The sequence below is a fragment of the Protopterus annectens genome, chromosome 7.part0, assembly GCF_019279795.1.
Source record: "Protopterus annectens isolate FY-2018-M chromosome 7.part0, PAN1.0, whole genome shotgun sequence".
Classification (NCBI taxonomy): Eukaryota; Metazoa; Chordata; order Ceratodontiformes; family Protopteridae; genus Protopterus; species Protopterus annectens.
This window is the reverse complement of record NC_056739.1, coordinates 1,063,300,837-1,063,324,027: the sequence shown is the minus strand read 5'-3', so window position 1 is coordinate 1,063,324,027 and position 23,191 is coordinate 1,063,300,837. Positions and strand designations below refer to the sequence as shown.

At 40.6% G+C, this 23,191-nt stretch overlaps 1 protein-coding gene across 3 annotated transcripts in view; it reads right to left on the bottom strand.

Annotated features, from left to right (window-relative positions):
- Positions 1–23,191, bottom strand: part of FBN1 (fibrillin 1) — a 4,097,759-nt gene that overhangs the window by 3,091,769 nt on the left and 982,799 nt on the right. For all 3 annotated transcript variants that reach the window (XM_044077620.1, XM_044077621.1, XM_044077622.1), the window contains exon 11: positions 17,596–17,769. In XM_044077620.1, coding sequence (XP_043933555.1) covers positions 17,596–17,769 — 174 coding nt within the window. The remainder of the gene's footprint in view (positions 1–17,595; positions 17,770–23,191) is intronic.

Sequence of the window (23,191 nt, the reverse complement as noted above, 5' to 3'; positions counted from 1 at the left end):
CAATGATGCCTTTGAAACCACCATAATAAGTCAGTCATCCAGGTATAGAAAGACCCAGAATCCCTGCACCCTAAGACAAGCTGCTACCTCTATTCTGCATATGCTGAACACCCAGAGAGCTGTTGTGAGGCCAATGGGCAAAGCTCAAAACTGTTAGTGAACAGTGTATAGTCTGAAGCACCAGAACCTCCTAGAATGCCTTGCTATCTTTGAGGTCCACTGAGCACATCCAATTGTCCTTTTTCAGTGCATGTAGAGTGGAATGCTGTCAACATCCAGACCCTGGTGTTTGAGGCAAATGTTTAATTTGCTTAGGTCCAAAATGGAGCTGTGCTTGTTCTTTTGACATCAAAAAAGAATCTTAAACAGACCCCCAATCACCTCTGGTCTGGTCTGGTAGTACCGCTTGGATGACTCATTTTATGGACAGCATTCAAATCTCTGCTGCTGCTGCTTCCTTTCATTGGTGGGGTGGTATGTCTCAGAGGGACTTTTGCTTCAAACTTGAGGAAAACTGAAAGGGAAAGGTGTAGCCTCTGGAAATGGCTCATCATCCAGGCATCTGATGTGAAGGCTTCCCTAGCTTTAAGGTGGACAGCCAAGCACCCACTAATTGCCTCCACAGCAGAGCAGTAAGGTAAGGTTTCAGAAGTGCAGAAAGGGATTGCCAGAAAAATATTATCTAAATCCCTGATTGTGTTGACCACTTCAGCTCTTAGGGAGGCATTTGTTGAAGTTCCCACCACTGATCCAGGGGAACCTTCAACTAGAGTGTGCTGAGAAAACTGCTGTAATATGCAGAATAACAGCCATCTGCCACCACCACCACCACCACCAATTTCTTGAGAAAGTCCTCTGTTGGGTGAAAAAGCAAACTCCTACTGTAGACAATGTCTAGCCATCTTGTTTCTCCTGGTCAGTGTGCCTGTAATTATTGACTCAAACAACGTGGACCTGTCAGAGGGGCATTAAAGGTGCACATATGGAAGCACTCAGCAAAATTACACAGTTACATCCAGACATGTCAATGGACTGCAACACCACAGCCAGCCATGCATGCCATACCATCCATTGCATTAAAGACGAGTCACATGGAAACATTTGATATGAATAACATGGTGGCCAACTTAGTCTCCAAGGTTTTATTACACACAAATGAAAATTGAGGTGCCACAGACTTATTAACTTCAGTGATTAAGTCTCTCTGAAGCCTAGTCAAATATGCATTATAGTTCAGCTCATGGAAGGCAAAAGTGACTGAAGCATAAGTGCACTTCCTAAATCAGTCCAAAGCTCATGACATTTGGGGGATGAAATGATGCACTCTCTAAACAGATTTCTTTCTTCATGGCTGCAGTGACCACAGCTGCAAAGAATGCAGGACCCTTGCTCCAGAAGGACCTATCTTTGGCATGGACCACAACTTTTATCAGGTTTGTACAATATTGGCTCTACATCATCGAGCTCCCTTCATGCTCTCCTGGACCCAAGGTTGACAAGCATGTCCAAAGGGGGTGCCACCCAAAATGTGGATGGGCCCTCACCAAAGATCTCAAGAAACACTAACTCCTCAGACGCATGGGCTTCAATCGTCCAACTCCCTCACTGTCTCATCAATTCAAAGAGCTCATCGAAGGTGGGCACATCATGGGGGATTTAGGTGACCCTTCCTCTTCATCGAGGTCTAAAGCCTCATTCAGGGACTCCTCAGGGCAATCCAAGTGGTTCCTTTTACAAAGAGTCTTCTTGTGTATCTCCTTAGATGAAAGAAGATGGGGGAGACACAAAAGCAAGAGGAAGCCCTGAGTCTGCTTAAAACCTTTTGGTGTAGTCTATCCTTGGACAAGTACATGCAGCACCAAAGTCCCAGGAAGATGTGAAGATTGGGGTGGATCTGACATTAGACATTATAATCCCATCTCCAAACATGACAATTTCCTCTCAATGATGTCAAATGCCAAAGCCGAGGCCAAGCAACTAGGAAAAAACTATCCTTGTTCTGCAGTCTTAGGAGAGACCTCCACTCCAGCCACTGTCCCAGCCAGGGCCAATGTTGAGACTGTCAGCAAGCTGTCCAGGGCAGATTACATCCAGAGGCAAGGATGGCTCCAACAACCTAAGAATTGACCCTGACCCCAGAACTCCAGCCCCAACCCTAAGGTTCTAGAATGCAGACAGCTCTCATTGTGCCAGAGTCAAGTATGTCAAGGCAGCAACAAAATCAGTGCAGTTGTTGGCACCTACGAAGGAACAACTTGGGTAGGTGTCAGATCCAGGGTTACCACTGCAGAAGGATGGACTGGAGAAGGAGCAACCAATAATGGGACAGGAGGATCAGCTCTGTCCACGCAATCCTGAGGTCCACTTGGACCTTCAAAAAGGTTTGTATTGGCTTGTCCAAATTCTGAGTGGACCTTGCAGGCACAGAAGACACTATCAAGATGGCTTATCAGGTCAATGCATGGGCTCCTCTACTTCTTGGACCCTGAAAGAGGAGAAATGTACTAAAGGAGAGACAGAGAGGGCTCTAAGGATGATTCCAAATCTGGAGTATGAGCCAGGAAGGAAGAGGGAATTGAGTCGTCTTACTCCAGCGCCACAGATAAAAATAATGTCAAACTGTGGAGACCTCAGCTGCTCTATTAGTAGAATCAGCAAAAGCCGTGATTGGTACTGATGGAGTATCAATACCAGATCCATAACCTGAGTCAAGGAGGCCAAGGATCTTGAGGCCATCTGCTCTAGCTCACCATCAATAGAGAAGTCAACAAACTGATTCTTGGCCTCCTTTTCTTTTTATTCTTTCTTTCTTTTCTCTCTCCTTTCTATCTCTAACTTTATCCTTTTTGTCTCTCTTTTTCTTCACTGGTTTCTTCAATGAAGAAAGTGAAGCAGAAGCCTGGGGTGTAAAAGAAGAAGATTAGGGAAGCATCCCTTTTAGCACTAGCATTACCTGAAGATCGTTCAAGGCCCTAATTCTGAATGAAACACACGCCTGGTACTCATTCAAATAGGAAATCCCCAAACAACACAGGCAGTGGTCATGAGAATCCTGAGGTGGGATTTATGAGTGCACCCCAAATATTTCCTGAAGCCTGAAATCTTTTTCATGCTATAACAACAAAATACAACACACAAGCAGAACTATTACAACAACTCTATGGAACCCACAAACTGACAAAAGACTAACAACACAAAAAAGAAGTTGTGTACTCACCATAACGTTCCATGTTTGTTGTCCTTGATCTCACCTTCCTTCTTGTTGCTTGGGTTCGGAGCTGATCCTCAGCTCTGACTCAGCCGTATTCTAAAGCTCAAGAGCTTCCACTGGCTCGAGGCTAGACCCTATCCCATCATGCCTAGCGCTAGTTACCCAGATCTCGTTTGTGATAACCATAACACTAGACCACAATATGCAGATATATAAACTATAGGCATATATAAAAAATATATATATATGTGTATATATATACTTATATAAGAAAAACATCAAGCCATAAGTAGAAACTCTTATTCTATCCAACTCATAAGGCAGGAAGGGAATCACGGCCAATATAGCCAAAGATGGATAACTCCTCTCAATCCTCCTGGAGAGGGACAGAGGGTGGGATGCAAGAAGGAAGGCGAGATCAAGGACAACAAACATGGAATGTTATGGTGAGTACATAACTTCTTTATGTTATGTTGTCCCTATCTTGCCTTCCCTCTTGTTGGTTGGGACCACGTCCCCAGCACCTTCTTCTTGGGTGGCTCAATGGAATATACTCTTTAGGACCGTGGAACCAAAGGATGCCCTGTTCCGGGAGGCCACATCTACTTTGTAATGAGTGATGAAGGTATGGGGGGGTTAACCCACGTAGCTGCCGCACAAACTGAGTCTAAAGGCATTCTGGCCTGAAAGGCAGTAGAGGTAGACAAAGCCTTGGTTGAGTGTCCTCGTATTTTTCCCAGCAGTTGTTTGTTATGTGAGTTATAGATGTAAACAATGGTATCTGAAATCCATTTTGATAAAGTTACTTTGGAGACTGAAGTTCCCTTTCTGTTTTTTGAAAAGGATACAAACAATTGGTCAGATTGTCTGAATTCCTGTGTCCTGTGCAAGTAGAAACATAATTGTTTATGAACTTCCAGTTGGTGTAGTTTATACTGTGTCTTGTTGCCATGATTTAGAAAGAACACAGGTAGTTCTATCGATTGATTCAGATTGAACTCTGAGCAAACTTTTGGTAGAAAGGAGGGGTTGGTTCTGAGAGAAACCCTGCCTTTGTGAAAAATTAAATAAATGGGAAGAATGGAAAGAGCTTGCAATTCTGATACCCTCCCAGCTGAGGTAATGGCAATCAAGAAAATCGTTTTCCAAGTCAAAAATCTTAGAGCACAAGAGCTAGCCGGTTCAAACAGAGGAAGAACCAAGGCAGCTAGGACTAAATTTAGATCCCAAGGAGGAAGTGGTTCTCTTATTGAGGGTTTCAAAAGGATAGTACCCCTCAGAAAACCTCTGCATAGCCTGTAGGACATAACATTGGAACCCATTTCTCCCACGTGAAAGTTGGAAATAGCAGCCAATTGAACTCGGATAGTTGCTGCTGCTGCTCCTCCTTGTTTAAAAGTTTCAGCGAGGATTTCAAGGATCTTTGGAATGGGTGCAGTAAAAGGATCAATGTTATTTTTGTCATTCCAACAAGAGAACCATTTCCATTTGCTAGTATACAGTTTTCTCGTAGGGGATTTGAGAGAGGAAATTAGAATATGTTGTACTGCCGGGGAGATGTCACGAAGCCTGGCTAAGCCAGGAAGTGGAGGAACCAAGCTGTAACCTTGAGGGTCTGTAAGGAAGGCTGGAGTGAGGCCGACTGATGCAGCAGCAGATCCGGAGCTGGGTCCAGAAGCCAAGGCTCCTCCAAAAGATGTGGCCATAGAAACAGAAACCAGATTTGATGAGGCCAGTAGGGGGCAATGAGAATTAGCTTGCAACCCACTGATTTTGCTTTCTGAAGAACCACAGGAATCAGAGGGAATGGGGGGGAAGGCATACAGAAGTCCCGGGGGCCAATCGTGAACAAGTGCATCCCTGGGTGATTCTCCCGGAGGGGGAACTAGGGTGAAATAGCTGCTGCATTTGGCATTGATAGATGTGGCAAAAAGATCGCAGCAAGGCTGGCCCCACTTGCGAAAAATCTGGTTCGCAATGTCCTGTTTCAGGGACCACTTGTGAGGCATAAGTATAGCCCTGCTTAGCTTGTCCGCTGTCACGCTGAATTTCCCCGGGATGTGAGTCGAGATCAGAAAGTGTTGGGATGACATCACCCACTGCCATAATCTTAGGGCCTCTCTACATAAGGGGTAGGATCTGATTCTGCCTTGCATGTTGATGTACCATACCACTAACATGTTGTCCATCGAATTGCAATCGTCCTCGTGGGGAGAGAGCTGTGAAGTGCTAGCAACGTTAGGAGCACTGCTCTCATCTCGAGGACATTTATGTGCAAGTGGTACTCGTGTTGTTGCCAAGTTCCATAAACAGTCTGTCCCAGATAATGCCCTCCTCCCATCTGGGAAGCGTCTGTGGTCACTGTGGCCATTGGTTGGGGGAGGACGAATGGTCTGCCTATCATCAGCTGGGTGGACTGAAGCCACCACTTTAGGTCCTTCTTGCAGGTCTCCGTGATGAGAATTTCGTGAGACATGGGTAGATCTTGCATGGACCATTGAGCAAACAGGAGCCACTGCAATAACCTCATGTGGAAGTGTGCCAAGGGAACTAGTATTATTGCTGCCACAATTGAGCTCAGGACTTTCAGAACAAATCTTGCTTGAGTCTTTTTCCTGTCTATTAAAGTAGCAACTTGGTGTCGAATGGTCGACGCCCTTTCCTGAGGTAATTTTGCTATCATGTCTTTGGTGTCTAGATCTGCTCCTATAAATGTAATATACTGACAGGGCAACAAGGCAGACTTTTCGTAGTTTATGGTGATGCCTAGTTGAGAGCAGAGGAGGATTGTGGTGTCCCTTGTCTCGGTTAGTCGATGCTCGGTGGTGGCGGTAAGGAGCCAATCATCCAGATATGGAAACACCCGGAATCCTAGGCGCCTCAGATGAGCCATGACTACTGCCATGCATTTGGTGAACACCCTGGGGGCTGTGGTGAGGCCAAAGGGCAGAGCTCTGAACTGGTAGTGACTGGCTCCCAGACAGAAGCGTAGAAATCTCCTGGATCACCTGTCCATCTTGATATGGTAGTACGCATCCTGGAGATCGATGGACAACATCCACTTGCCCTTTTCTAGAAAGGAACGTATGGATTACAGTTTCACCATCCGGAACTTTGACTTTTTGACAGACTTGTTGATTCTGCTGAGGTCCAAAATGGGCTTCCAGTCCCCTGTTTTCTTTGGTACTAAAAAGAACCTTGAGTAAGTTCCGGACCCAATTTGGTCTGCGGGGACTTCTTGGATGACTATTTTTCTTAGCAACTTTTGAACTTCTAGAGTTGCTTGTTCCCCTAGACTGGGAGGCACATCTGGGATGGATTTTTGTTTTTTGTGAAGAGGTGGCATGGAAAAAGGAATACTGTATCCCCTGGATATTATCGACTGTACCCATGTGTCTTTTGTGATCTTTTGCCAGGCTTCTGGGTACAGTGACAATCTTCCCCCTACTGCCTCCAGAGGTGGACATGTGGGCCTCCTTTCAGGAGTGCTGGAAGGGCCTACCAGAGAACGTATACTTTGTGGTTTAACGTATCTCTGTCACACTGACTCTGTGGTCCCCCTCTGCCATGAGGGTGGTGTCTCACATTATTATTCCCCCCTCTGCCCTGGGGGGATAAATCACCACGTGGATCAGGCGAAGCTCCCTGGCATTTTCAGAACCACATTTTTCCACCTTTTTAGCCTTTGGGATATGGTCTAGAAGGCATGGAAAAACGTACTCCCATGACAGAGCGAGTTTTGCCATCCTGCTCGCACCTAGTTACAGTCTCTTTTACCTTAGGTCCAAACAACAATGAGCCATCAAAAGGGGTGCTAGTAATGGTGGACATAAAAGGCTCTGCAAATTGATAAAGGAGCATCCAGGAATGTCTCTGTATGGTGACTTCTGTGCCTGCAGCCCTGCTCACTCCATCGGCTGCATAACAGATAAGCTGCATGGAGGAGTTAACTACCGAAGATAAGGTCGCAAGCTAAGAAGCAGTCTTATCTGCAGCTCCTGCAGCTGTAGGATCCTGTAGGGTATCTCCTAGCCCCTTCAGGAGATGGGTGAAATGAGACAAATAATTCAGTGACCTGAGAGTAAAGGCCACTGAAGAAAAGGCACGCTTCCCGCATCTGTCCATCATATGGGACTCTTTGTTTGGCGGATAGCACCACAATCCCAGACAAAGAGGGTCCCAGGCTCCAAAGAGTTGAGAGACCTCTCCTGCACCGAGGGTGATGGCTCCAAGGCTGATGTGGGAGCCGAGCTCACCTGCGGCGAAGCTCCAAGAGGGAGAGTGCGGTCAGACAAGGGTCTTATGCCGCCCCCCCCCCCCTTGGAGCGGATGAGGGAGTGTCAGCTCCCAGATCCCTCGATACAAGGAGGTATCGAGGAGATTGGAGGGAATGTCGGAACCAAAACACTGGAGATTTTCAGAACCAACGGTTCCACTACAATGACTTCCATGCATTCTGGCTCCGATCTCGGGTGAGTCGGAGGAGAAATAGACGATCCGGGGGGGTAGAGTAGTCGGTTCCACATCCATACGGGCTGGTCTCAATAAGATTTTGGCGAGAGCCGGTGTCTTGAGAAGCCTCTTCAACACCCTCTTCACATCATCATCTGAAAGGCTCCTGGATGACCAAGAGGAGTGGGTGGACAATCGGTGACTGCCCGCCACAGACTGTAAAAGTGGTGACTGTGGAGCAGACCGTACCAGTTCCAAAGAAGGAGACCTAGAACTTTTGTGACTCCTAGATGGTTCCAATGACAATGGTGGGACCGCAGGAGATAAAGTCTTGTCGGACCTGAGAAGTTTTGGATCTGACGAACTGGAAGATCTCTCTGTGTCTCGACGGCTCAGAGGACAGGACTGTCGGAGATGTTGGTTTGGAGGATTTTCCTGGTTTATTTGCCTGATTCCCTTCCACTGGTGTGTCAAAGGGTCATTTTAGTAAGCCTCTCAGAATGTTTGTTTTTGCACTCCTGCAAGCCTCTGGCACTAAAGGCATGACAAATGGAACACGAGTTCTGCAGGTGCACCACACCCAAGCAATAAACACAACTTGTATGTGCTTCAGTCAGGGACATTTTTTGGGAACATGAGTCACACTTTTTAAATCCAGAAGGTTTGGATTCTTTGGGCGCCTCTTTAGACATTATTGAAATCACCACAGCACAACAGCAAAAAAAAAATAAACACAATACACTATAGTAATAGATATCAGACAAGGAAATCTACAATTCTCCAACAACCATAACAACGCTATATCTAAATTATATATATATATATATATATATATATATATATATATATATATATATATATGTATGTGTATATATATATATTTTTTTTACAAGAGAAGGAAGGTAACAGAAGGGGGAGAGCCTCTAAGCCTCTAACTTAAACGGCTAACTCTTTAGCAGCAAGGGAGAAGGAGGGAATAAGGGAAAAGCCCTCTAATTGAAACCGGGCTGAGAGCAAGGGGGAATCCTCTAAGTAAAATGGATTCGAAATGGAGGATAAGCCTGAGGGGAAAACAATGGCCTAAACAACAACAACAACTACTACCAGAAAAAACAGAGACAGGGATCCTAGACAACTACTACTAATCTACAGAAAAGATATCTTGACAATTATAAAGATTTTAGTATAGAATATAACAAGAAAAACAAAAACTTAGCCTGAGCCAGTTTCCAGCAATCTTGAAGCTTCAACCTGCAAATGAGATCTGGGTAACTAGTGCTAGGGATGATGGGACAGGGTCTAGCCTCGAGCCAGTGAAAGCTCTCGAGCTTTAGAATACGGACGAGTCGGAGCCGGGGATTGGCTCTGAACCCAACCAACAAGAAGGAAGGGGAGATAGGGACAACATAACATCCAGTATTTCAACAGAAGTACAGGAGAAAATTCTAACCATTAAACCAAACAGGGAAAAATTAGTAAAATGGTGGGCAGTAACAGAGCTCATGAGCTCAAGCAACCCTAAAACCAGAATTAAAGTACAAGAAGGTTTATTTTATTCAAAAGCAAGAAAAATATGAAGAAAAGATATGATCGAAAAGATCAAATAAGTAGCAAGTGGCAAGCATTTATCTGTCCAGGAGCTTCAGAAGAACACGTCCAACACTGAAGAGCAGCAAATGAAATATATGGAGATTTAGACATGCAGAGCATTGTGGGAGAGGAGGTGGAGCTTTGGAGCTAAGGATTCTGAAGTGTCAGCCTTGGTTCAAATAATCCACAAGTTGAGGCAAACAGAAAAGACAACATCGGATCCTTTGTTATTGGTTGCGCTGGTTATTGAGATCATATCAGGGGCACATGTCTTATTAATATGTACTTTTCCAACAGATGTTTTAAACAGTCAAGATGACAAAGGATAATTCTAAAGACCAGGCATCCTTAAGTATGTACTGAGTGTTTACACAAATCTTGATAGATCTAGAAAAGTGAAAAGAATGCAGTTCATTCTTACATAACCGAGGATAGTTTTACATGCAAAAATACAATGTACATGACATGATACACTCTGTTTAGCTGATATATTGGAAATTAATTTATTTTGTTATGGAAAAAGCACACATCAAGAGCTCTTGGGATACTGCTTTTTATAAGAATGAAGAATATCATTTTTCCTCACATTTTTAAAAAATGGTATACCTCATAGTAGGTTGTCTTTAATTTTACGCTTACAAAAAATGCTTGTACTTCTTGCTTTTACAGAGTATCAGTATATAATGTACCTACCTGTATCTAAGTGAAAATGCTGCTACTATCTGTGTAAGAAAAAAGCTGTTGTATTACTCAAAGATGTTCTGAATGTACAGATTTCTAACAGGTTGGATATGTGCCGGATGTAAGAACCATGGGAACTGTCTGGGTTATGCAAGGACACATTATAAAAATGTCCTGTGCACTAAAAACTGGCAGTTAAGGGGGTGATAATGCTTCCTGGTGATGTGCAGCAGGGCCAGCCTTAGTGGCAATGTATGTGATTTCACTAGCTCCCACGAGCTCAGGGCAATGGACAATGTTGTAAAATTGCTACATAGCCATAATTGCCCTGTCTGCAGTCCTGCAGAACCAGATATGCTTTTCCACATGCTGCAGCATAATGTCAAAGAACTGGTTCAGGTTTCATGAGGCTCATGCTTGCAATATTCTGTGTGTCACCAGCAGCTTGCTGAAAGGTCTCACAGCTATTATGGTTCCCACTTCAATGCTACCAGCTAGAGATACATCTTAGCACAGCTCACTTTTATCTTTCTGTTTAACAACAGAAAAATTCTAGTGAACATACTTAGCTTTATCTTCACATCTTTGAAAAATGTTTCTTTTCCCCTCGTCTATAAACTTAAACAGACTTCTTCCGCTAATGCTTTTAGTCATGCCTAGTATATCAAGCTGGAAGATTAACTGTACTATACTTCCTTTGCAACTCATGGTTCTCTCTCTCTCTCTCTCTCTCTTGCTGCCATTAGAATTGCAATGAATTCAGACTTTGTTTCTTAGATTTCCTTTTTATCTGACTCCTGTTTACCATACATACTTCTATTTCCCCAGATGATTCTTTTACCTTTGCACTTGTAATTTCACTTATGCCTAAATTCACAGTTTTAATAAAGTCAGGTCTGCTTTTCTTAATAGCATTCGTCTTGTTTGATAATTTTTATCTGACCAGCTATTCTATCTCTTTATAATGAAAGACCATCATCATCATAATCAACCCCCTTTTCCCCATTGTCCACATGGGGTCAGAGTGTTGTGTCAATTGTCACCATTTCTCTCAATTTGGTGCCAGGTCTTCTCTCTCACAATCCATCCATCTCTTTACTGGATGCCCTCATTTTCTCTTGCTTGCTTCCTCTCTATCTCAAATCTTCTTCACCAGATTGTCTTTGCTTTCATGCACATATGCCCAAACCACTGTAATCTGTTCTCTTTGACCTCTGCAATTAGTGCTACATGGGCTTCTGCCCTGAAGTCCTCGTTTCTTCATCTGTCTCACAGTGTGCATCCTATTGCCTGCCTCAGGCACTTCACCTCCATCACCTTTAGCCTTTTTCAACTGCTCTGTCTTCACTGCCCAGATTTCTGTACCACAGAGTAGTACTGGTTGTACCACTGCATTGTACACCTTACTTTTCAGCTTCTTCAACATTCTTCTGTCACATACTACACCTGACACTCTGTGCAAGTTGGCTACAACCTCTCCTGACTCTAGCTTTGACCTCCTCATTCAGACTTCCCTTCTCTCTCTCTCTCAAGCTCCCCCAAACAGATACTTAATGCTCTTAACCTGTTCAATTATTTATCCTTCTCTCTCACTTTTCAGCTTTTTATGATATCCCCCATTTACTGGGATGAAAACCATCTTCTCTGTACTCAGTTTCATTTCACATGCCTTCACTTTAGTATTCTGTTCCCCTGCCATTTGTTTAGAGTCTGCCTCCAATGCCATATCACCTACAAACAGCAGCTTTCTTAATCTGTCCCCTCTGACCTGTTTGGTAATACAGTCCACCAGCAATATGAACAGCACAGGGCTCACATCCAAACCCTGATGCACAACCATTCCCTCTGGGAACCCCTCTGCAGGTTCGAACATTGTTCATACTTGAGTCACTGGGGCCTTCTATACAGTTTGCACTAAATATATGAATGATTCCAGGACTTATAACTATCATGGGACAGTCCAATTCGGCTTGCTTGGGACCTTGTCTTTTGCTTCCTCTAAGTCTAGGAATGCCCAGCTGGACAATTTCTTCATCTCTAGTTTTTTTCTCAACTATCCATCACACTGCAAACACTGGGGCAGTTGTGCTGCATCCAAATCTGAATCCAAACTGTTCATCCATCACCCATCCTGTTTTTTACTACCCTGTATATTGATTTATCAATTACCCTCTCCAGCACTTCCACGCAGTGTAACAGGAATGTGATACCTCTATAATGCCACAGATGTTAATGTCCCCTTTCTTCCTGCACACTGGATTCAGAATGTTTATTCTTCAGTCATCTAGAATATGCCTTTCTCCCAATATTGCTAGGAGTAATTGCTGGAAATATTTCTCCCCTAACTCACTTAACATCTTGATCATATCTGTCGTGACCTCATCTCATTCTGCTCCTATCCCTGACATCATTTTCCTTAGTGGTGTTCTTACTTCTCCTAGTGTGAGCTCTGCTTTCTATTTTATCATACGCTGCATACAGTGGATATAAAAAGTGTACGCATCCCTGTTAAAATGCCAGGTTTTTGTTATATAAAAAAAAGACCACAATAAATCATTTCAAACCTCTTCCCACCTGTAATGTGACCTATAACTTATACAATTCAATTGAAAAACAAACAAATCTGTTAGGGGAAAAATATAAAAAATAAAAAATGTACAATAAGCTGGTTGCAAGTGTGCAAACCCTTAAACTAATACTTTGTTGAAGCACCTTTTGCTTTAATTACAGCATTCAGTCTTCTTGGGAACACACCTGCCATCAATTAAAGAGACTCTGATTAACCCCAAATAAAGATCAGCTGTCCTAGTAGGATTTTCCTGACATTTACTCAGTTGCCTGCTACAGCAATAGCAATGGTTTGCAGAGAGCTTACAAAGCATCAAAGGGATCTCACTGCTGAAAGGTATCAGTCAGGAGAAGGGTACAAAAACATTTCACCAGCATTGGCTATACCATGGAACACAGTAAAGACAGTCATCAAAAAGTGGAGAAAATATGGGACAACAGTGACATTGCAAAGAAATGGATGTCCCTTCAAAATTGATGAAAAGACTAAACAAAAACTGGTCAGGGAGGCTGCCAAGAGACCTACAGCAACACTGAAGGACCTACAGGAATTTATGGCAAGTACTGGTTGTGTCTAAATACATCAAACCACCAAAATATCTACTAAAATAAACATAAAATCCACAAACAGGAACACCACTGCAGGACAAAGCAAATTATTTTATTAACAGATTCTAGTACCTCGGCTCCTTGTCTTCTACTGGAACATTTTTACAACACAATTTTGTCCCATTATATACCCCCTCTTCCAATTATTTTATTAATCAATTAACAAATAATGCACTACTTGAATCAATACTTAAAGTGAACAGTACTTCAAACAAACACTTCCAAACCTTCAAGCTGTTGCACTTCCCGTATAAACCTAATAACATCAAATGTTTAAACAATAAATATAAATACATCTTTTAAATACACTTTTTAAACACTTTTTTAAAGATAATATTAAATATATAACCATGTATATTATTAAATATATTCAATATTATATATCTTTACTATCTGATTGTCATGAAATATTTTACTATATTATGTAGTGCTATGACCTATAACTTCCTTAATATAATTTCAATTACACTTAAATATAATTCATATTCCAATATATGCTGTTATTACTTACATAAATGATCCATGCAACTTTATAACATATTATATAACACTTGTAAACAAATTATAACTGAATAGTTATCATTTTTTCTATCATACATTTCATGCTTTTAAATACATTCAAAAGTGTTGTGAAAAATTATTTTCATACATAATATCTAATACCTACTACAGTTCCTGTTCATGGATTTTATGTTTCTTTTAAGTACTGGTTGTGTACTACATGTGACAACAATCTCCCGTATTCTCCATATGTCTGGCCTATAGGGTAGGGTTGCAAGACTGAAGCCTTTTCTTACACATAAAAACATCAAAGTCTAGCTAAAATTTGCAAAACAATACATCAATTCTCCCAAAAGCATGTGGGGAAATGTGTTATGGTCTGAGACCAAGGTTGAACTTTTTGGCCACAATTCCAAAAGGTACGTTTGGCACAAAAACAACACTTCACATCGCCAAAAGAACAGCCTCACGGTGAAGCCTGGTGATGGCACTATCATGCTTTGGGGTTGCTTTTCTTCAGCTGTAACTGGGGCTTTAATCAAGGTGGAGGGAATTATGAACAGTTCCAAGTACCAGTCACTTTTGTCCCAAAACCTTCAAGCGTATGCTAGAAAGCTGAAAATGAAGGGGAATTTCACCTGTCAACACGAAAATGACCCCATGCATACATCCAAATAAAAAAAAAACAATTCAAATCAAGAAAACAATGGCTTCACCAGAAGAAAATTAAAGTTTTGTGATGGCCCAGCCAGAGCCTAGACCTAAATCCAATAGAAAATCTGTGGGGTGACCTGAATAGGGCTGTCCACAAGAGATGCCCTCGCAATCTGACAGATTTGAAGCGCTTTTGCAAGGAAGAGTGGGCAAATATTGCCAAGTCAAGATGTGCCATGCTGATAGACTCCTACCCAAGAAGACTGAATGCTGTAATTAAATCAAAAGGTGCTTCAGCAAAGTATTAGCTTAAGGGTGTGCAGACTTATGCAACCAGCTTATTGCACTTTTTATTTTTTTATATTTTTCCCCTAACAGATTTGTTTGTTTTTCAATTGAATTGTACAGGTTATAGGTCATATTAAAGGTGGGAAAAGTTTTGAAATGATATTGTAGTCTCATTTTTTTACATCACAAAAGTCTGGCATTTTAATAGGGGTGTGTAAACTTTTTAAATCCACTGTATGTGGGGCTTTCTTCATTCAGAAGCTACTGAAAGTAATCTTTCAATCTGCCTCTGATGTCCTGTGGACTGGTGAGCAACTTGTTGCTGGAATCCTTTATGAATGGTGTCTGATGACTATCCTCATTATCTTTCTGTTTTTTTGCCTTGCAACCTAATAAAGTTTCTTTGTGTCATGTGTGGAATTACTTTGAGGAAGTTGACAGAGTGCTTCTGATGTCTTTCTCTTTGCTATTGCAACTACTCTCTTAGCCAAGAAGCATTTCTTCTTAACCTGGTCGTCTTTTCTATCTCTCACGTATCCCTGCACTCCTCCTTTCTTTTGACAACTTCTAGGACTTCTGCATTCCATCATCAGCTTCCTTATGTACCTTATTCCCATACCTGGCTCGGCTGCATATCTGCTCTATAATCCTCACACATACTGCTTTGAGACACTACCATCACCTATTTCCTCTTCTTCCTGAGGTGCTAGAACCCTGGATATTTCCTTAGTCTCTGTTGACTTTAGAGCCTTCTCTGACCAATGTTTGCAAATGATTGTGGCCACAAGTGTTTTTTGCTGTGGGCCGACTGCTTCACTGAAGATGACTTTGTTGTAAATGATTCTACCCCAATGCCCTTTCCTCAGTAATAGGAAGTCTACCTGAATTGCTTGTTGACCACTTTTGTATGTTATCTTGTGAGTGTCTCTCTTGCTGAATCATTGATCATCATCAAGCTATGTGTCAGACAGAAGTCCAGAATGTTCTCTTCTTATTTATTCTTAGTGCTCCAACCATGTGGACAAAGGCAGTCCTTATATCCTGTTTTATCTATCCTAATACAAGAATTCAGGTCCCCCATTTTCAACACCAACTCACGTTATCCTGCTTTATTTAGTAGGTCCTGTAACTGCTGCCTAACTGCACTCTTTTCCTTGCTATCACAACCTTACCAAAGGGCATAGGCTGAGATTATGAATACTGCCCTGTCCTATCACGGCAGTTTGACTGCCGTGCATCTTTCGCTTATTCTGATGACATCTCTCACAGTCTTCTGAAATATCTCCCACACCATTTCTAGTCTGTCATTCCCACTGAGCAGTATACTCTGGATCACAAGCAAAGTCATTTTGCTGCACTGCCCTTTTATCTCTTCACCCAGATATAAGAGGATGTCCAGCCTCCTCCTTAGCATTATGTCTTTCACTTCCAAGTAGTGTCTTGTCAGTAAACCTATACTGAGTGTAACAATCCTTAGTTCATGTTTGTCAGGTTAATTGGTTTTACATCCAGCTTTTGCTCAAAAGACATACTCCAGGGAACCCAAGTTGGGCAACTGGGCAGTCAGTATATTTTAAATTACTGACCCAGGACTGTTGGGCTTTATAGCTGTCACACACTAGCCAGCAAAAGCATTTATAGTCCTCCCACAATTAGCATGTGGTCCTCAACTCAGTTATCACTGGCAAATACTCAAGCCGATTTTCGGTGGCATTAGTCAAGATGACCAAATCACCTACAGATTTTTTTTATATTATCAAGTGGCTAGTCTTTATAGCCTGTGATCTGAGGTCAGCTATCTACAGCACACTGCATTCAACAGTTGATGCCTAAAGCAAAAGTTCTATATGGTTCATCCATGATAGACACCACCTAGAGTCTGTGCTGCTTACAGGTTCAATCTTAGCTGAGTTTGTGTGGAAGCATATGTATTTGGGAGATGGGAGGTCCCCCCAGAGACACAAGGAGAATAATGCAAACCCCACACAGGCATTGGCCATTGGTCAGGATTGAACATTGTACCTTGTGCATGAGATATCAAGAACTTAAGCAGTATGTCAGCTGTAGCACTCTTTATAATGAAAAATAGCATTCATCAAATTCACACTATTTGGATAAATTAGTTAAGCATAATAAAGGACAACTAGTATTATGATCTTTGTGGAATAACAATATTTCTTTAACTACTCTTAATTAATGTTATTTTGTATTTATCCTCTTCCAGAAAGGTAATGATATTAAATACATTCATGGCTTCTTCTACAACACCATGATGAAATGTGGCACATTGAATCACTTCAAACTTCTCAGCTATTCATTTTGCAGATAGGAACAAATGCAATTTCTTTATCAAAAACTTTTGGTTTTCTGCTGAAGTCTGTGCCAGAAAAATAAATCCTGGAAGCTAGACTAGGGCTACTTTTTTCCTAAATGAAAATTATACTTCTGTAGTTATAAATGTAAATCCTCAAAAACATTATGCTTTGCGACTTCTACAGATGCATTTCTTCACTTCTGACATGATATTTTTGGATTTCTGTCAGGATGCTCAACAAACAATACAGACACTATGCATGTTTCCTATCTTACTGAAGTTGTTACTATTACTGCTTCTATGAAAAGTGTACCACATGACATATACTTGCTGTAGCTAGGCATTAGAATAATTAAAGGTAAGTGCAACCTATAATATACAGTCCAAGAGGGGAGGGTTTGGGCCAGGTACCCTCCATTGATGCCACTAAGTAGGGGATTCTGCCCTCTGTACTCCCCTTAATTAAATTTGCAAATTAGATGGGTGCAGCTCCTTGGAGAAGTATACATCTGGTTCAGACAAAAGAAACAGCATATCCATGATTCCTTTCCAAATCTTGTATAATTTAGCCAAAGCATCAACACTTGAGCTTGTACTCAGTCAATCTGTCTTCTGTAATTAACACAGCGCTCTCACAAAAACTGATGTACTTTATACTGAAATAAAACTGTTATGATGCAATTGTACATACAGTGCAAAAAGCTGAATGAGAACTGTTTCAACTTACCACCTGGCTGGGTAGTAGTAGCAGCAGCTCCAGGTCCATTTGGCAATACAGGAGGACGAGGATGTGGGGGAAAAGGAGGTGGCACTACAGGGTATTCTGGAACAGGGCCAGGCAGTGGAACAGGGTAATCAATTGGTGAAAATCCTGGCATTATACACAACTTACGATATCCCTCTGAAATAGTGAGAAGATGTTATAGTTAAATGTGAAATTAACATAATCACCTTCTTTTAATAATTCACAAAAATAACAGTATGCCCACATATTAGCATTTTTAGTAAACTACATACAAGGCTTTATTTTCCTGTTACTTCAACAAGAGCTAGAAAGTAAATATGTCACCCTGTAACATGTTAAAAGTCCATCTTAACAAAAAAAAAAAAAAAAAAAAAAAATCATGTACCAAGTGGAAGTAAAATCACTCAACTTATTAATAAAACTACCTGTTTGGCCATGCAAATATGTGTGTTTTCTTATTCACAATTCAAAAAAAATTCCCTTTTATCAGAAGTGTAGCCAGCTACAGTGGATATAAAAAGTGTGCACACCCCCATTAAAATGCCAGGATATAAAAAAAAAAATGAGACCACAATAAATCATTTCAAAACTCCCCCTATAACCTGTACAATTCAATTGAAAAACAAACAAATCTGTGAGGGGAAAAACATAAAAAATAAAACATGTACAATAAGCTAGTTGCATAAGTGTGCACACCCTTAAACTAATACTTTGTTGAAGCACCTTTTGATTTAATTACAGCATTCAGTCTTCTTGGGTAGTAGTGTATCAGCATGCCACATCTTGATTTGGCAATATTTTCGCACTCTTCCTTGCAAAAGTGCTCCAAATCTATCAGATGGTGAAGGCATCTCTTGTGCACAGCTCTCTTCTGGTCGCCCCAAAGATTTTCTACTGGATTTAGGTCTGGGCTCTGGCTGCGCCATTCCAAAACTTTAATTTTCTTCTGGTGAAGCCTTTCTTTTCTTGATTTGGATGTATGCTTGGGGTCACTGACATGCTGAAAGGTGAAATTGCTCTTCATCTTCAGCTTTCTACCAGACGCCTTAAGATTTTGGGCCAAAAGTGACTGGTATTTGGAACTGTTCATAATTCCCTCCGCCTTGAGTAAAGCCCCATTTCCAGCTGAAGAAAAGCAACCCCAAAGCATGATACTGCCACCACCATGCTTCACTGTAGGGATGATGTTCTTTTATTGATATGAAGTGCTGTTTTGCACCAAAAGTACCTTTTGGAATTGTGGCCAAAAAGTTCAACCTTCGTCTCATCAGACCATAACATATTTTCTCACATGCTTTTGGGAGACTTGATATATTGTTTTGAAAATTTTAGCCAGACCTGGATGTTTTTCTGTGTAAGAAAAGGCTTCCTTCTTGCAATCCTACCCCATAGTCCAGACATATAGAGAATACAGGAGATTGTTGTCACACGTATTACACAAGTACTTGCCAGAAATTCCTGCAGCTCCTTCAGTGTTGCTGTAGGTCTCTTGGCAGCCTTCCTGATCAGTTTTCGTCTTGTCTTTTCATCAAATTTGGAGGGACGTCCAGTTCGTTGCAACTTCACTGTTGTCCCATATTTTCTCCACTTTGACTATCTTCCATGGTATGTCCAATGCTGTGGAAATTTTTTTGTATCCTTCTCCTGACTGATACCTTTCAACAATGAGATCCCTTTCATGCTTTGTAAGCTCTCTGCAAACCATGGCTTTTGCTGTAGCAAGCAACTGAGTAAATGTCAGGAAAATCCTACTACGACAGCTGAACTTTATTTGGGTTTAATCAGTCTCTTTAATTGATGGCAGGTGTGTATCCAAGAAGACTGAATGTTGTAATTAAAACAAAAGGTGCTTCAACAAAGTATTAGTTTAAGGGTGTGCACACTTATGCAACCAGCTTATTGTACGTTTTTTATTTTTTATATTTTTTTCCCCTAATAGATTTGTTTGTTTCTCAATTGAATTGTACAGGTTATAGGTCACATTAAAGGTGGGAAGAGTTTTGAAATGATTTATTATGGCCTTGTTTTTTTATATCACAAAAACCTGGCATTTTAACAGGTCTGTGTACGCTTTTTTATATCCACTGTATTTTGATGTCTGATGCAGTGACATCCTTTAATATGATACCCCCAAAACTTTAAGTTAAGGAGCAAAAAAAAAAACCCTAATCTAGCAAGCCAACCAAGATTTGTTCCTGATCTAGCAAGCCAGCCAGGTCCAAGGTCCATTCTTTCAACCTTTACTCCTTGACAAACAGAAAAAGCACTTGCTACACTGCAGATGCCCCCTTCTCCCCACCCTACCTATTCTTTTGCCATTTACAAGCAAAAAATACAGATTTTTGTTTTACACAATACATTACTTCGACAACTTAAGACAATTATTAAAACTTAAAGCATATTAAAACCACATGCCTCAACTTTTCAAGTTTTTTTTTTTTTTTTCAAAAAAACTGTTAAAATGCAAAGGTATAATATGGTTTTATACAGTCTAAGATCAACTACCTTACTAATTCCATTATTTTGTCTAGGATCCACTACCTTACTAATTCCATTACTTATAAGATCATCATAGGTAGCATGTCGCAAGGGCCTGAACAAATATTAATATAACTATAAATATAAATATAAACTGGAACTAATAAATATGATGCTTGATGCAATAAGGCATAAATCCCTTAAATCTTGTGCTGTGCAGCAGTCAGTGCAATAAAAATTCCCATCCCACTGACTTTTGTCTTTTGCAGTAATGTGAAATCAGCACTTGCCTTAACTGCAGTATGGCAAAAGAGTACAGCACAGTAGAACGTTAACAAGCATCAAGCTATGTCAAGCTGTATCCTACGTCATTCTGATTTCTGCAAAGCATGCCTCCTCCTAATTCATTACTATTATCTCAATATCTATATCCCTCCTTATTGTTCTGTACTCCTGGTTATCCTGGCTCTGCTGAGTTGACAAATGAACAGTCTATATTTGGTACTGATCTGGCAACATGTTCATAAAATGAATCACATATGTTAGTGAAATTAAGATGGAGCATACCAGAGCAATTCAGCACAGTGAGGGAAGCACTCTTTCCAAAAAACGAGGCTAACTGTAGGCAGCTGCTGGAGAACAGGTCATGGATAGCTGCTTTTCAGTTAAGCAGCCATCTTATATTTATTTGGAATAGGATGTGGGAAGTTACCAAAGAAGAAGCAGTGATTGCATTTATTTATTCTCGAAATATGGCATGGATGGGATATACTATAAACACAAATATTTATTAATCACAAGGTATGTAAGGTTAAAGGAGGTGACTAAAGATACAAACATTTCTTTAGTATTTCAAGAAATGAAAGAAGGCAGTCTTAAACATTTGTATTTACAACATGATGAACTGTAAAATGGGATAAGGACAAGAAGATATGCATGTCATGTTTGTGCAACACTGTGAGAGGTACACTTTCCAAATGGCATTAACTTATTAGAGTGCATAGTGAATGCTTCCTTCATGCAACTGGGGACTCATCGTGTAATATCCATAAAACATAAAGCTAGCATAATACAATCATATCCGTACCTGATCTGAAGTTCTTAATGAATCTCAGACATGCCTCAAATTCATGCACGTCACAAAATTAAAATATTACTTTCTTCTTTTTCAAAAACAGATACCAAGGTGAAAAAGCTTATCTGGCCATTAGTCATTTTTTTAATGAGTACAAACATTTGGCTGTAGTTTTTGGTACTGATTAGCAAGTCCTTACTCATGTGTACATGTAAACAACCATGGCAACAATGAAAGTGATTCTAATATGAGTACTAAGGGCACTGGACTTCACAATTCTTTTGATCCGGTGCGTTTCACTGACATTATGGATAAAAATTTTGACTTTGACTCTGCACTTACTTCTGACAACATTGTCTATGTTTATGGGTCTAATTATGAAGATGTGCCAACACTTAAGGACATGATTTATACATTGGAAAAAAAAAATTTTTAAATTGAAATGTCTACAGATAGATAACAGATACTTGCATTGTTGTCTTAATCTTAAATTGGTCCCACAAGGACTTAGAATGTTTAAATATCCTTTTGGCATAGCCTATTCTCAAGAAGTTTTAAAAGAATTCCACTGTTTTTTTGATGAATGTGGGCTGGGGCTGATTGTTAAATAGATTAAACACAACGATTTGGTTATGGAAGTTTTACACAAAGAGGGAGATAAACTGAATGGTGACATTTTAAAAGATTTGTTATCTTCTGAATACGAGCAGCTGTATAAAAAAGTTCTGTCTAGGACTGACAAAAGAATTAATAACATATTTCTAAGGAAACAGAAAAAGTTTGTTAGGGACAAACAACAATACGCTGTGGGTACAGTATATTCAGGCCCATTTAAAAACAAAAATAATAGGAATTCTTATAACAAAAGTAAGAATGGCAAGGTAGGATTGTCAACATAAGAAAGGGATGTTCAGTGTGGTAGGGAAGCGATGGTGGATTGTGCCACCAATAGGCTACTTGATGAACTGGACTCTTTCTGAGCATAATGGGCATTTTTTAGCACCAAGAAGGTCAGAGCGGTTGGCCAGCAAAACCAGATACCCATCAGACCCAGGACATCTACCCATGCATTTAGGGGAGAGTCACAGGTGGAAAACAGTGGGAAAGAAGGGGAAATAGTGTTGGTTGTGGACACTGATGGTATTGTTAGTGCATATACAAGATGTAAGATCTTTAACTACACGTCATTAACCCTTAGAAAGGAACATTTTAATCTTTTTTCCAAAGGATTCAAGTTTGTTAAATCAAAATATGGTGACATAGCTAACCTTGTGGTTGACCTTAAATTATACCTTAGGAAATTGAATTTGGGTATGGTTTTTAAAAAAAGTACCATCAACACTCCCCTCCACCCAGCTTTTATGCTGTTTGAAAAGACTGTTACAGAGGAAATACATGAAGCATACAAAAGGAATAGGTGGACAGTGGAGCTTTTTAATTTAGATAAAGGGGAATAAAAATTACTTCACGACTTACAGTCTCAAAATGAATTGTGAATAATGAAGCCTGATAAGGGAGGAGGAATAGTGCTTTATGGTACCGAAGAATATAACAATGCAATTACAAACATCTTGCTTGACACCAACACTTATTCTCCTGTATCGAGAAATGTAATCACTATAGCATATAGGGGGATTGATTCCCTCCTAGAGGAATACTTACTAGAAAATAGGATAGATAGTAAGACACATTATTATTTGAGGCTACTTAACCCTATTATTCCTAACATTTTTGGGGTACCTAAGGTACATAAATCTGTGAAAGAGCCTCCTTTTAGACCTATTGTGCCAGCTAGGAATTCCAAAACTCACCCTTTAGCAGTGTATGTAGACTACTGCACTACGGAAATTACAGCCAAAACAGAACATTTAATAAAGGATTCTTGGGAATTTTTGAGTAAGTTAACCAAGGACATATGGAGGGAAAGTTGTAGTTTCCTTACAATTGATGTTAAGGATCTTTTTACTTGTATCCCAAGACATGAAGGGTATGAGTTTTATAGTGACAGTATTAACAAATATTCTA